At 46.2% G+C, this 11,482-nt stretch overlaps 1 protein-coding gene across 2 annotated transcripts in view; it reads right to left on the bottom strand.

Moving 5' to 3' along the window:
* Positions 1-11,482, bottom strand: part of ints8 (integrator complex subunit 8) — a 58,432-nt gene that overhangs the window by 305 nt on the left and 46,645 nt on the right. For both annotated transcript variants that reach the window (XM_028817622.2, XM_028817620.2), the window contains exons 25-27: positions 8,662-8,735; positions 8,524-8,588; positions 7,275-7,318 (exon numbers count right to left, since the gene is read on the bottom strand). In XM_028817622.2, coding sequence (XP_028673455.1) covers positions 7,275-7,318; positions 8,524-8,588; positions 8,662-8,735 — 183 coding nt within the window. The remainder of the gene's footprint in view (positions 1-7,274; positions 7,319-8,523; positions 8,589-8,661; positions 8,736-11,482) is intronic.

Genomic DNA, 11,482 nt, shown 5'->3' with positions numbered 1-11,482 from the left:
CCACACCCGCTGCCTTGCATTTAAAATGTGCCAGACTTGGACACCCTGTACCTCATTACTTTCATCTTCAACTCTTGCATACCAATTACTAGCTGAGCCCTTAGCTATTCTAGAGTCCTGGACCTGAAGTCGTGGAGGGGTTATCACTCCTTCCAGAATTTTGCCGTTATGGTGCGATTTCTTCTGCCTTATGGTTGCAAGATGTGCTCATTGAAGGCAGCAGCCAAGTTGACTTCATGCAAGTTTAATTTTTCTGCTACGCTCACTTCAGTGCACACTCATATGCTGAGGTATGATGCACACCAAGCAGTGGTAAACTAGCATGTAGAATGTATGTAGTATCTGACTGATCAAGAGGTACTGGTACTTACCTACCCAGTAAAAACTTATGCTGACCAATATGGAGGTATGGAACATATTTACTTACCAACCTGATAACATTTATGTATTCATTGATACGGAAGTAAAACAGCATACTTAACTACGACCCAGTAGAAGTCAAGTGTTGATAGATATGGTGGAATCGGACAAGCTGACACAGTACAACTCCTGCGTTGACTGATACAGAGGTACAGAACCTAATTACTTACAGGGCGGAGTGGTGGCTCTGAGGCTAAGGATCTGTGCTGGGATCCTGAAGGTTGCCGGTTCGAATCCCCGTCACTGCCAAAAGAGATCCTACTCTGCTGGGCCCTTAACCTGTAATTGCTCCAGGGGCGCTGTACCCTGCTCTCTGACCCCAAGGGGTATGCGAAAACTAACAAATTCCTAATACAAGAAATTGTATAAGGTGAAATAAAGAACAAAAAAAAGCCAGTAAAACTCAGTGGACCCCGGAGGCTGAGAATACTCTGAGAGAACTTTTTGGAACTACAGACTGGGATATCCTGCAGGGATCTCATAGTGAGAACATTGAGGAAGTTGTTGACTGCACTACTGACTACATCAACTTCTGTATGGACATTGTAGTTCCAGTAAGAACTGTACGCTGCTATGCTAATAACAAGCCATGGATTACAAGTGACATCAAGGGCCTTTTGAATCAGAAGAAAAGGGCTTTTAAAGACGGTGATCAGCATGAGCTCAAGCGCGTGCAGAAGGAACTCCGAGTCCAACTCAGGGCGGCGAAGGAGCAGTACAGGAGAAAGCTGGAGCAGAAGTTGCAGAATAACAGCATGAAGGAAGTGTGGGATGGGATGAAGATCATCACTGGCTGCAGCTCGAAGTGGGGTACCACCATTGAGAGAGACGTGAAGAGAGCAAACCAAATGAACATCTTCTTTAACAGGTTTGACCACCCTAACCCACTCTCACTCTCACCTCGGAGTACTGCACCCTCCACACATCCTTCTGCTGATACCAGCATAGGAAAAACATCCCCACCCATAATAACAACAGCGCAAGTGAGCAGAGAGCTGAGGAAACTTCGTGCCAGCAAAGCAGCGGGTCCAGATGGAGTATCGCCACGACTGCTGAAGGTCTGTGCATCGGAGCTGGGGGGTCCTCTACAGCGCATCTTCAACCTGAGCCTGGAACAGGGGAGAGTCCCGAGGCTTTGGAAAACATCTTGTATCACCCCAGTCCCAAAGGTATCACGTCCTAGTGAGCTGAATGACTTTCGGCCTGTTGCTCTGACATCACATGTGATGAAGACCATGGAGAGGCTGCTGCTTCACCACCTTAGGCCACAGGTTCAACACGCCCTTGACCCTCTGCAGTTTGCATATCAGGAGAAGGTGGGAGCGGAAGATGCCATCATCTATATGCTACACCGATCCCTCTCTCACTTGGACAGAGGCAGTGGTGCTGTAAGAATTATGTTTCTAGACTTCTCTAGTGCCTTCAACACAATCCAACCTCTGCTCCTTAGGGACAAGCTGACAGAGATGGGATTAGATTCATACCTGGTGGCACAGATCGTGGACTATCTTACAGACAGACCTCAGTATGTGCGTCTTGGGAACTGCACGTCTGACATTGTGGTCAGCAACACAGGAGCGCCACAAGGGACTGTACTTTCTCCAGTCCTGTTCAGCCTATATACATCGGACTTCCAATACAACTCGGAGTCCTGCCATGTGCAAAAGTTCTCTGATGACACTGCTATCGTGGGCTGTATCAGGAATGGGCTGGAGGAGGAGTATAGGGACCTAATCAATGACTTTGTTAAATGGTCCGACTCAAACCACCTACACCTGAACACCAGCAAAACCAAGGAGCTGGTGGTGGATTTTAGGAGGCCCAGACCCCTCATAGACCCAGTGATCATCAAAGGACAAAAAGCCGGTTATACTACCTTAGAAGGCTGGCGTCCTTCAACATCTGCAATAAGATGCTGCAGATGTTCTATCAAACAGTTGTGGCGAGCGCCCTCTTCTACGCAGTGGTGTGCTGGGGAGGCAGCATAAAGAAGAAAGACGCCTCACGCCTGGACAAACTGGTGAGGAAGGCAGGCTCTATTGTTGGCATGGAGCTGGACAGTTTAACATCTGTGGCAGAGCGAAGGGCGCTCAGCAGGCTCCTATCAATTATGGAGAATCCACTGCATCCACTAAATAATGTCATCTCCAGACAGAAGAGCAGCTTCAGCAACAGACTGCTGTCACTGTCCTGCTCCACAGACAGATTGAGGAGATCGTTCCTCCCCCAAACTATGCGACTCTTTAATTCCACCAGGGGGGGTAAACGTTAACATTATACATAGTTATTGTCTGTTTTTTTTCACCTGTATTATTATCATTCTTTAATTTAATATTATTTATTGTATCAGTATGCTGCTGCTGAAGAATGTGAATTTCCCATTGGGATTAATAAAGTATCTATCTATCTATCTATAAGATTTTCCTTTTTTAATTCTTTCCATTGGCGTTTGGCTCAATAGCACCCTCTAGAGACCACAACTGACACGTGCAGCCCCAGATATGCATGCATACTCGGTAGAGCTTTTGTGTAATATAGTAAGTACAGCACTATTGGGTCTGCCTACTCGCACCATTATGGTGTGCCAGACCATAATTATGCATTAAAATGTGGGCTCAGTGACAACCTGACGACACCTGTGACATGTCATACTTCACCATTGGTGTTACATATTATTGAACTGCTTTGCTGTTCTCCTCCTGACTCTTTTTTCCCATTGAGCCCACCGTCACTCAAAAGGCGATAGATGGTGGGATCAGACGCTGATAGACCTTGGAGTTCAGCTTGTATCACTTTGGAAGTTGTCCTTGGCTTTTTGTCAGCCATTCTCTTCTGGTGACATCCAGGGAGGTTGGCTACAGCTTGATGGATCTGCAGCTTCTTCGTAATATTTGCTTTGTTGTCACAGGAACATGAAACTGCTGGGAGGAGATGGTCTTCTAGCGCCTGCCTTTAACATGTTTGTCTATCATTTTTAGTCTGATCTTCTCAGATAACTCTCTCCTTTTGCTGGTCCATGTTCAGTGGGGGGACACACAATGATCCCAGACAGGACAGTGACTTGGTATTTCCATTTTAAATCGTCTGAATGACTGATTGGAGACTTATGTGATAAGAATTTCAAAAAAAACAAGCAGCTTGGGGAAAAATAAATCACTTGAATCCAGATATTTAGGGTCTTTTATAGGAGTCCCCAAAAATATGTCCAGGGCGTTTTAGACTCTCTTCTTTAGAATAAGCAACACTCGATCTCTTGTCACACTTGCTTTGCTTTACTGGACGACACCTCAAAGGCCTGCAGGTATACAGGGGACAACCGCTTTTCATTTAAACATATGGCACTTTTTCCACAGATTTGTTCACGTCTATAACACCAAACACAAAATGTATATATTTAAATAAAAATATATAGGGGGCTTTTGTACAGGTCACACACACACACACGACCAAAAAAGCAGAACTGGACAGATAATGGTAGTAAAAACAAGACAGAGAATTTGCAAATTCTTTCCCAACCCCAAGTAGTACATTGAAAATGCTACACCACCACATTGTTGGTTGGTTTACCTTGTGAATTTCCTTTTGTTTTTTTTAAATATAATTTTAAAATTTTTTTGAAATATTTTTTGCATTTATATAGCGCTTTTCTCACTACTCAAACTTCCTCAAGGGCCCAACAGAGCAGAGTCCCTTTTTTTGGCATTTTACAGGATTCGAACCGGCAACCTTCCTTCCGAGTGCCAGTGCAGATCCCCAGCCTCAGAGCCAGCACTCCGCCTGTGTCATATCTGGTGCCTGCAACACGCTCAGGTTGGGCCGGTCGAGTGTTTACCACTGTGTCATATCACCCATTCTATGAGCCTATGGAAGACACAAGATGGAGAGGTTTACCAAATGGAAGCCCCCCATCAAAATTCATCCATTATGCAGGCCTTCAGCTGCTCCTTCGTTGTTGTATTTTATTCTTTATAATGTGTCACTCCTGTGGTGGGTTGGCACCCTGCCCAGGATTGGTTCCTGCCTTGTGCCCTGTGTTGGCTGGGATTGGCTCCAGCAGACCCCCGTGACCCTGTGTTCGGATTCAGCGGGTTGGAAAATGGATGGATGTGTCACTCATTCTCAATCCGAGACAAGTCTGAACTGCAGGCAGGTCAGTCGAGTGCCCGCACTCTCTGCTTACGCAGCCATGAACTTGTAATCCGGGCACAATGATGTGGTTTGGTTACATCCTGCAGGAAAGGTCCCTGGAAAAGATGGCATCTGGCTCCAAAATCATCTTTCTGAGTTAAAGGGGGCCTTCACAGACATGCAAGATACACATGCCATGGGTCCTAATGCACCCCCACTACCATTACAGACGCTGGCAGTTGTGGCGCAGTGGTAGTGCTGCTGCTTTGCAGTAAGGAGACTGTGGAAGATTGTGGGTTCACTTCCCGGTTCCTCCCTGTGTGGATAGCACTTTGAGTACTGAGAAAAGCGCTATAGAAATGTAATGAATTATTATTATTATTATTATTATAGCCACTTGGATGGTATTTTTCCAAAAAACTAATGAATATGTGGCACCCCTTCTTTTTACCTTCAAATAGGCACGGTGTAATAGAATAATTTAAAAATATTTAAATTAATTAAAATTAAATAAATTTAAATAAAATTAAATAAATTTAAATAAACAATATTTAAATCTTTTGCCCAAGTGTACCATGCTCAGTGCCTTTGTTCTGTATTTGCATGTGCGAATGTCTCCTTTTCTCCAGCGTGATCCCATAGGCCCTTCTTCATAGACTCTGCCGTTATTTTCAAGACGCCTTTGTCATCTCCTGTCCAGTCTCGTATCTTCTGTCATAGAAGACGACATGACTCTCTCAGCGTGCACCTTTACTCCTCCTTGTGTGTCTCACACTTCCTCTTTCATAGCATCACCAAAGCCAAACTGACCAATCAGATTGCTCCGAGGGACCGGACCCACAGTCCTTAGTGTTTTATTAATTAGTAGACGGACAGACATTTGTACCTCAAGCCGATGTCACACTTTGTGATTTCTAGTCAGTGTGCATGTCAGACTTGCCAACTGTGTCACCGATCTCGTTGCTAGACCCTGTCAATTTACATGACTGGAAACACATTTAGTGACTGAATGGCGACTTTCAAAGACCCCTAGCGATAGGACGAGAAGCACAGACATTCAGGAGAGGAGCCAATTGAAGTGATTTGGGCAACTGATTGGGATGCCTCCTGGACGCCTCTCCCTCTGGAGGTTTTACAGGTATGACCACCTGGGAGGAGACCCCCAGGGTTTGCTGGGAGGACTTGGGGACACTTTGGGAACCCATAGTATGAGTTGGAAAGTTTGTCTGGGGACTCCCAGACAACGTGGCTTTGGAATAGCGGTGCATGATCAGTGACTGAATGATGACTTTCAGCGCATTGCTCTCCCCTTTTCGTGACAGCCAATAGCGTGCTGCCTGACAGAGCCGGTGCTGTGCAAAGGGTTAACAGGGATGGCGAGTTGAACCGCAGTCTCTGCCCTTTCTTTTCTTTTTTCAGTACATAAAACATGACGCATCATCCAGACGAGCTTCTGGACCTCACAAACGGAAGACCACACCCGTGTTTCTTATTCCTCGTCACTGCATTGTCCATCCATCCATTATCCAACCCGCTATATCCTAATTACAGGGTCACGGGGGTCTGCTAGAGCCAATCTCAGCCAACACAGGGCGCAAGGCAGGAAACAAACCCTGGGCAGGGTGCCAGCCCACCGCAGGGCATCTTTACATTTACTGACATTAAATTTCATCGTCCACAAATCTGCCCAAGCCTGTATGCTATCCAAGTCCTTCTGTGATGATATAACGGATTCCAAATTATCTCCTTATCTACCTATCTTGGTATCACCTGCAAACTTAGCCAGCTTGTTACTTATATTCCTATCTAAATCCATCCATCCATTTTCCAACCCGCTGAATCCGAACACAGGGTCACGGGGGTCTGCTGGAGCCAATCCCAGCCGACACAGGGCACAAGGCAGGGAACCAATCCCGGGCAGGGTGCCAACCCACCGCAGGACACACACACACACACACACACACACACCAAGCACACACTAGGGCCAATTTAGAATCGCCAATCCACCTAACCAGCATGTCTTTGGACTGTGGGAGGAAACCCACGCAGACACGGGGAGAACATGCAAACTCCACGCAGGGAGGACCCGGGAAGCGAACCCAGGTCCCCAGATCTCCCAACTGCAAGGCAGCAGCGCTACCCACCGTGCCGCCCCTATCTAAATCATTTATAGATATTAAAAATAGCAGCGGCCCCAGCACTGACCCCTGCTGGTCACCACTCTTAACATCGGCCAGTTCTGATGAGGTCCATCACACCATCACCCTCTGCTTCCTGTGTCTGAGCCAATTCTGCACCCATCTAAAAACATCACCCTGAACTGCCACTTATCCTAATTTGATGCCCCCGGACTGTGTGCACCCTTTACCTTACGCCTTGTGACCGTGACCCACCTGGCATTGTACAAATTGTTATTTCTGGCTGAGAATTTATTGGCTGTCAGTTCTCACGCACACAGAGCTGCCCCTACGACTAAAGACAAAATCGAACCCGAAGCGAGGTGTAGGCTAGTTGGCGTGAGTGTCTGGATATGTACTGCCGTTCATATGAGAGCGCAATGCCAACGGTCTCCAACTCGTTAGATTATCTAAATGATGTCTGTGACTGAAAAACTCGGTAAGCGACTGAACTTCAAATTCTTTCCTCCTCAGAGTTAACATCAAATAATCGGAAGGTCCAAAAGGAAAAAGACCCCCCCCCCCTTCAAATCTCCATTGGGTACTTACTGCTATTTGTCGTTTTTCAGCTTCTCCTCTTTTGTGATGAATGTCTAAAAGTTATGGTAAAGGGAAAAAAAAAATATATATATATATATATATATATATACATATACAGTGGGTACGGAAAGTCACCGCCATGCTTCACTGTGGGGACTGTATTGGACAAGTGATGAGCAGTGCCTGGTTGTCTCCACACATACCGCTTAGAATTAAGGCCAAAAAGTTCTATCTTGGTCTCATCAGACCAGAGAATCTTATTTCTCACCATCTCAGAGTCCTTCAGGTGTCTTTTAGCAAACTCCATGAGGGCTGTCATGTGTCTTGCACTGAGGTATGTGTGGAGACAACCAGGCACTGCTCATCACTTGTCCAATACAGTCCCCACAGTGAAGCATGGCGGTGGCAGCATCATGCTGTGGGGGTGTTTTTCAGCTGCAGGGACAGGACGACTGGTTGCAATCGAGGGAAAGATGAATGCGGCCAAGTACAGGGATATCCTGGACAAAAACCTTCTCCAGAGTGCTAAGGACCTCAGACTGGGCCGAAGGTGTACCTTCCAACAAGACAATGACCCTAAGCACACAGCTAAAATAACGAAGGAGTGGCTTCACAACAACTCTGTGACTGTTCTTGAATGGCCCAGCCAGAGCCCTGACTTAAACCCAATTGAGCATCTCTGGAGAGACCTAAAAATGGCTGTCCACCAACGTTTACCATCCAACCTGACAGAACTGGAGAGGATCTGCAAGGAGGAATGGCAGAGGATCCCCAAATCCAGGTGTGAAAAACTTGTTGCATCTTTCCCAAGAAGACTCATGGCTGTATTAGCTCAAAAGGGGGCTTCTACTAAATACTGAGCAAAGGGTCTGAATACTTAGGACCATGTGATATTTCAGTTTTTCTTTTTTAATAAATCTGCAACAATTTCAAAAATTCTTTTTTTTGTCTGTCAATATGGGGTGCTGTGTGTACATTAATGAGGGAAAAAATTAATTTAAATGATTTTAGCAAATGGCTGCAATATGACAAAGAGTGAAAAATTGAAGGGGGTCTGAATACTTTCCGTACCCACTGTATATATATATATATATATATATATATATATATATATATCAACCACCTTTGAGAAACAGTTTGTTAGCCTAGCACCAGGAACTTCTCCCTGAAGGGCCATAAATTGAATTGGTGAGCTTGTTAGGCTGAATGGCCAGTTCTAATCAGATGAATTATTGTAACCCACTCATAAAAAGGATACAGGTCAGATATTCCAAAATAGTCACATCCCAGATGTACTCGTACAAGGAATCCATGGCGTCATGGCTGCACAAAGAGAACGTGATTAGGGTAACGTTTAACTTTTAAAAACAGCCCTAACTCAGCACGAGCCGATTACCTGTTTTGTTCCTGCAAGGCCTTGAAAGCCGTCATGTAGTCCACCTCGCGGAGGAACTGACACAAAATTGCCACCTGTGGTAAAGAAAAGGGTCGACACATTTCGTTTAGTTAGATGTGCAGACGTTTTAGAAACTATGTGACAGGTTCAATGTGCAGTAATTATACGGTGCAGTAGAATCGCGCCTTATGTGCGGGATACGACCCAATAAAATATCCTTAAGTTACCTTCTCACATTGCCCTTGGCTTCACTTCTATCACAGTGTGTATACACATCAGTCATAAGCATCAACAGCTTTACACACAATGTACGCATATACTGTAATTTATTTTGTGGATGACTAGGGGGCGCTGTCCCCTGTTCTCTATGCTAGCCAACCCCCGGGCAGGCACTACGCACTAGCAACTTTGCAGGTCTGCCAGTCACGTATGGGGAAGTGGATGTACAATTTAAACATTGTTATTTTCATGGGAATCGTTACATACGCATAACGAAACTAACTATTTTACATTACAGCGAGTAATTAGCCATAGTAAAAAATAGTAAAATGTTATAATTGGAAAGTAAATTATGTTTCACTACACAATGAGCCCGTTTCGACAACATAAGATGAAACAGGCACAAGTGGAATAGTAATAAGTTGTGAAATGAGCGCTATATAGCGCCCGACCTGGCACAGACTCAGGCAGAGGCACGTACTTAATTAAAAGTTTTTATTCGTCTTCAGCCGTGGGGCACGCCTTCCCCGTGTCCCACAGGCCCAACACAGTCCCAGAACACTCACAAACCACAACACTCTTCTCTTCCTTTCTTCCTTCCTTTACCACCACTCCTCCTCAGGCTTAGTCGTCGTCCTCCTCCCGACTCTGGCTCTCTCGAGTGGTGGTGGCTGGCCTTTTTTATACCCCACCCGGAAGCGTTCCAGGTGCTTGATTACCTGGTCCTAATTGAACTTCCGGGTGGGGCTGACGAGTCGACCAGCTGGGCTGCAGACGTCATGCAGCGCCCCCTAGCGGCCATCCGAGCCCCCAACCAGGCTGTGGAGGACTCCATCTCCCATGGAGCCCCCTGCGCCAGGTTGGGGAATCATCGTGCACCAGGGAGGCTGCCACCAAGCGTCCCGGGGGAGGTGTTGAGCTGCCCATGGTGGCTCCCCCGGAACAGATGCAGCAGGGGCGTCCCTGCCGGGCATGGGACCCGGCTCTCCTTCACAAAGTATAAGCACCACAAACCTGATATAGGTGTATTGAATGAATGTGTAATTAGGCCTCGAGTTGTAGTCGAAATCGCCTTTCAGGCCTCTAGAGCTTTAATCGAAGTCGCCTTTCTCTTTGAATTTTCGTGCCCGTAAATCCACCGCCTGCCGCGATGTCGGTCTTGTAAAGTTTTTCGGGCAGCTGTGCAGAAGGCGACTGCGCATTCGGCTTCGGACGGACGTGAGTGAGTGAGGAGGCTGGCGAATTATGTTATTATTATTATTATTATTATTAAGAAGATGTTGCGTTACAATTTTTCTTTGTGTTATGCGATTTCGTTCTGTTTGGCTTTGAAATTAACACACAAATATTCTCTTTTAGTGCGGATGTCGACCTTTGTTGACAGGAGGGGTTGAGGGCGAATGTCGACAAAAGTTGACATCCAGGGATAGAGGGCGACAATCAGCTGTTAATGGCGACAAAACTCACTGTCACGTCGCAGGCATTCCCTCTGTGCTTGGAGGAATGCTAGACTCGTTGACTCGGCAACTAATCCTTGCGTGTGCGTGAGTTGCGAAATGTAATCAATGGCAAGATGGCATCGACATGTCACAAGGGAGCGAAGCGAGTGCAGAAAAGAAAACACTCGGCAGATGATGTTTTGCACATTATCGCGGAGTTGGACTCTGATTTTTCAGAATTGGATTTTATTGGCAGTGATCAGGAGATCGAACAACAGAGTGAGAAACCGGCATCAGCTGATCGGACACCAGCCGATGCCGCGCCAGCTGATCCGCTGCCAGCTGAGCGCATTCGCGCAGCCGATGCATCTACGGCAAGGTTCGCGTGGGAGGAATACACAAGACATTGATCCGTGGGAGCCAAACTGGCTACCGGACTTCACACGACAGCATGGCTTGCTGTTGGACACGACAGATCACCCGCTGCTGGACTACTTCAGGCTGCTCTCTCCTGATGCTGCTTTTCAGCTACTGTCAGACGAGACAAACAGGTAGGCAGAGAAATTTTTTGAATCGCGGGCTGCGCTTGCATCGCATTCTCGTTTTTCAAAGTGGAAACCCACAACAAAAGACGAGATGAAGCGCGCTGTGGCATTACAAATAGAGATGGGACAGAACTGGTGATATAACTTCAGGGAGCATTGGTCCAAACGTGCTTTGGACAGGTTATGCAGCGTGATGATAGGTACGTGCTGCTGCAAAGTTTTATTCACTTCTGTGATAACCAGAAGCAAATCCCATGGGGTGAGCCAGGCTATAACGCCATGTATAAAGTTCAGCCCCTGCTTGACATTGTGGAACCAACATAGAAACAATTTTATCAGCCTGGCTGTGATTTGTCTGTGCATGAATCTATGATAAAATACAAGGGACACCTTTTTTTTCTGCAAATATATGCCAGCACAAGCACACAAAGTATGGCATAAAGGATTTTGTACTGGCAGAAGCAAACACTGGTTTCTGCCTGAAAGTAATTACATATACAGGAAAAAAGAGAGAAGTGTCCCTTGACAAGTCAGGTTGTGCTGGAGCTGCTTCAGGGCTGTGGTCACGTTGTGTACATTTGGACAATTTTTATACCTGCCCAGAATTGTTCATGGAGC

Source organism: Erpetoichthys calabaricus, chromosome 13 (assembly GCF_900747795.2).
Source record: "Erpetoichthys calabaricus chromosome 13, fErpCal1.3, whole genome shotgun sequence".
Classification (NCBI taxonomy): domain Eukaryota; kingdom Metazoa; phylum Chordata; class Cladistia; order Polypteriformes; family Polypteridae; genus Erpetoichthys; species Erpetoichthys calabaricus.
This window is presented reverse-complemented; position numbering and strand designations above follow the sequence as displayed.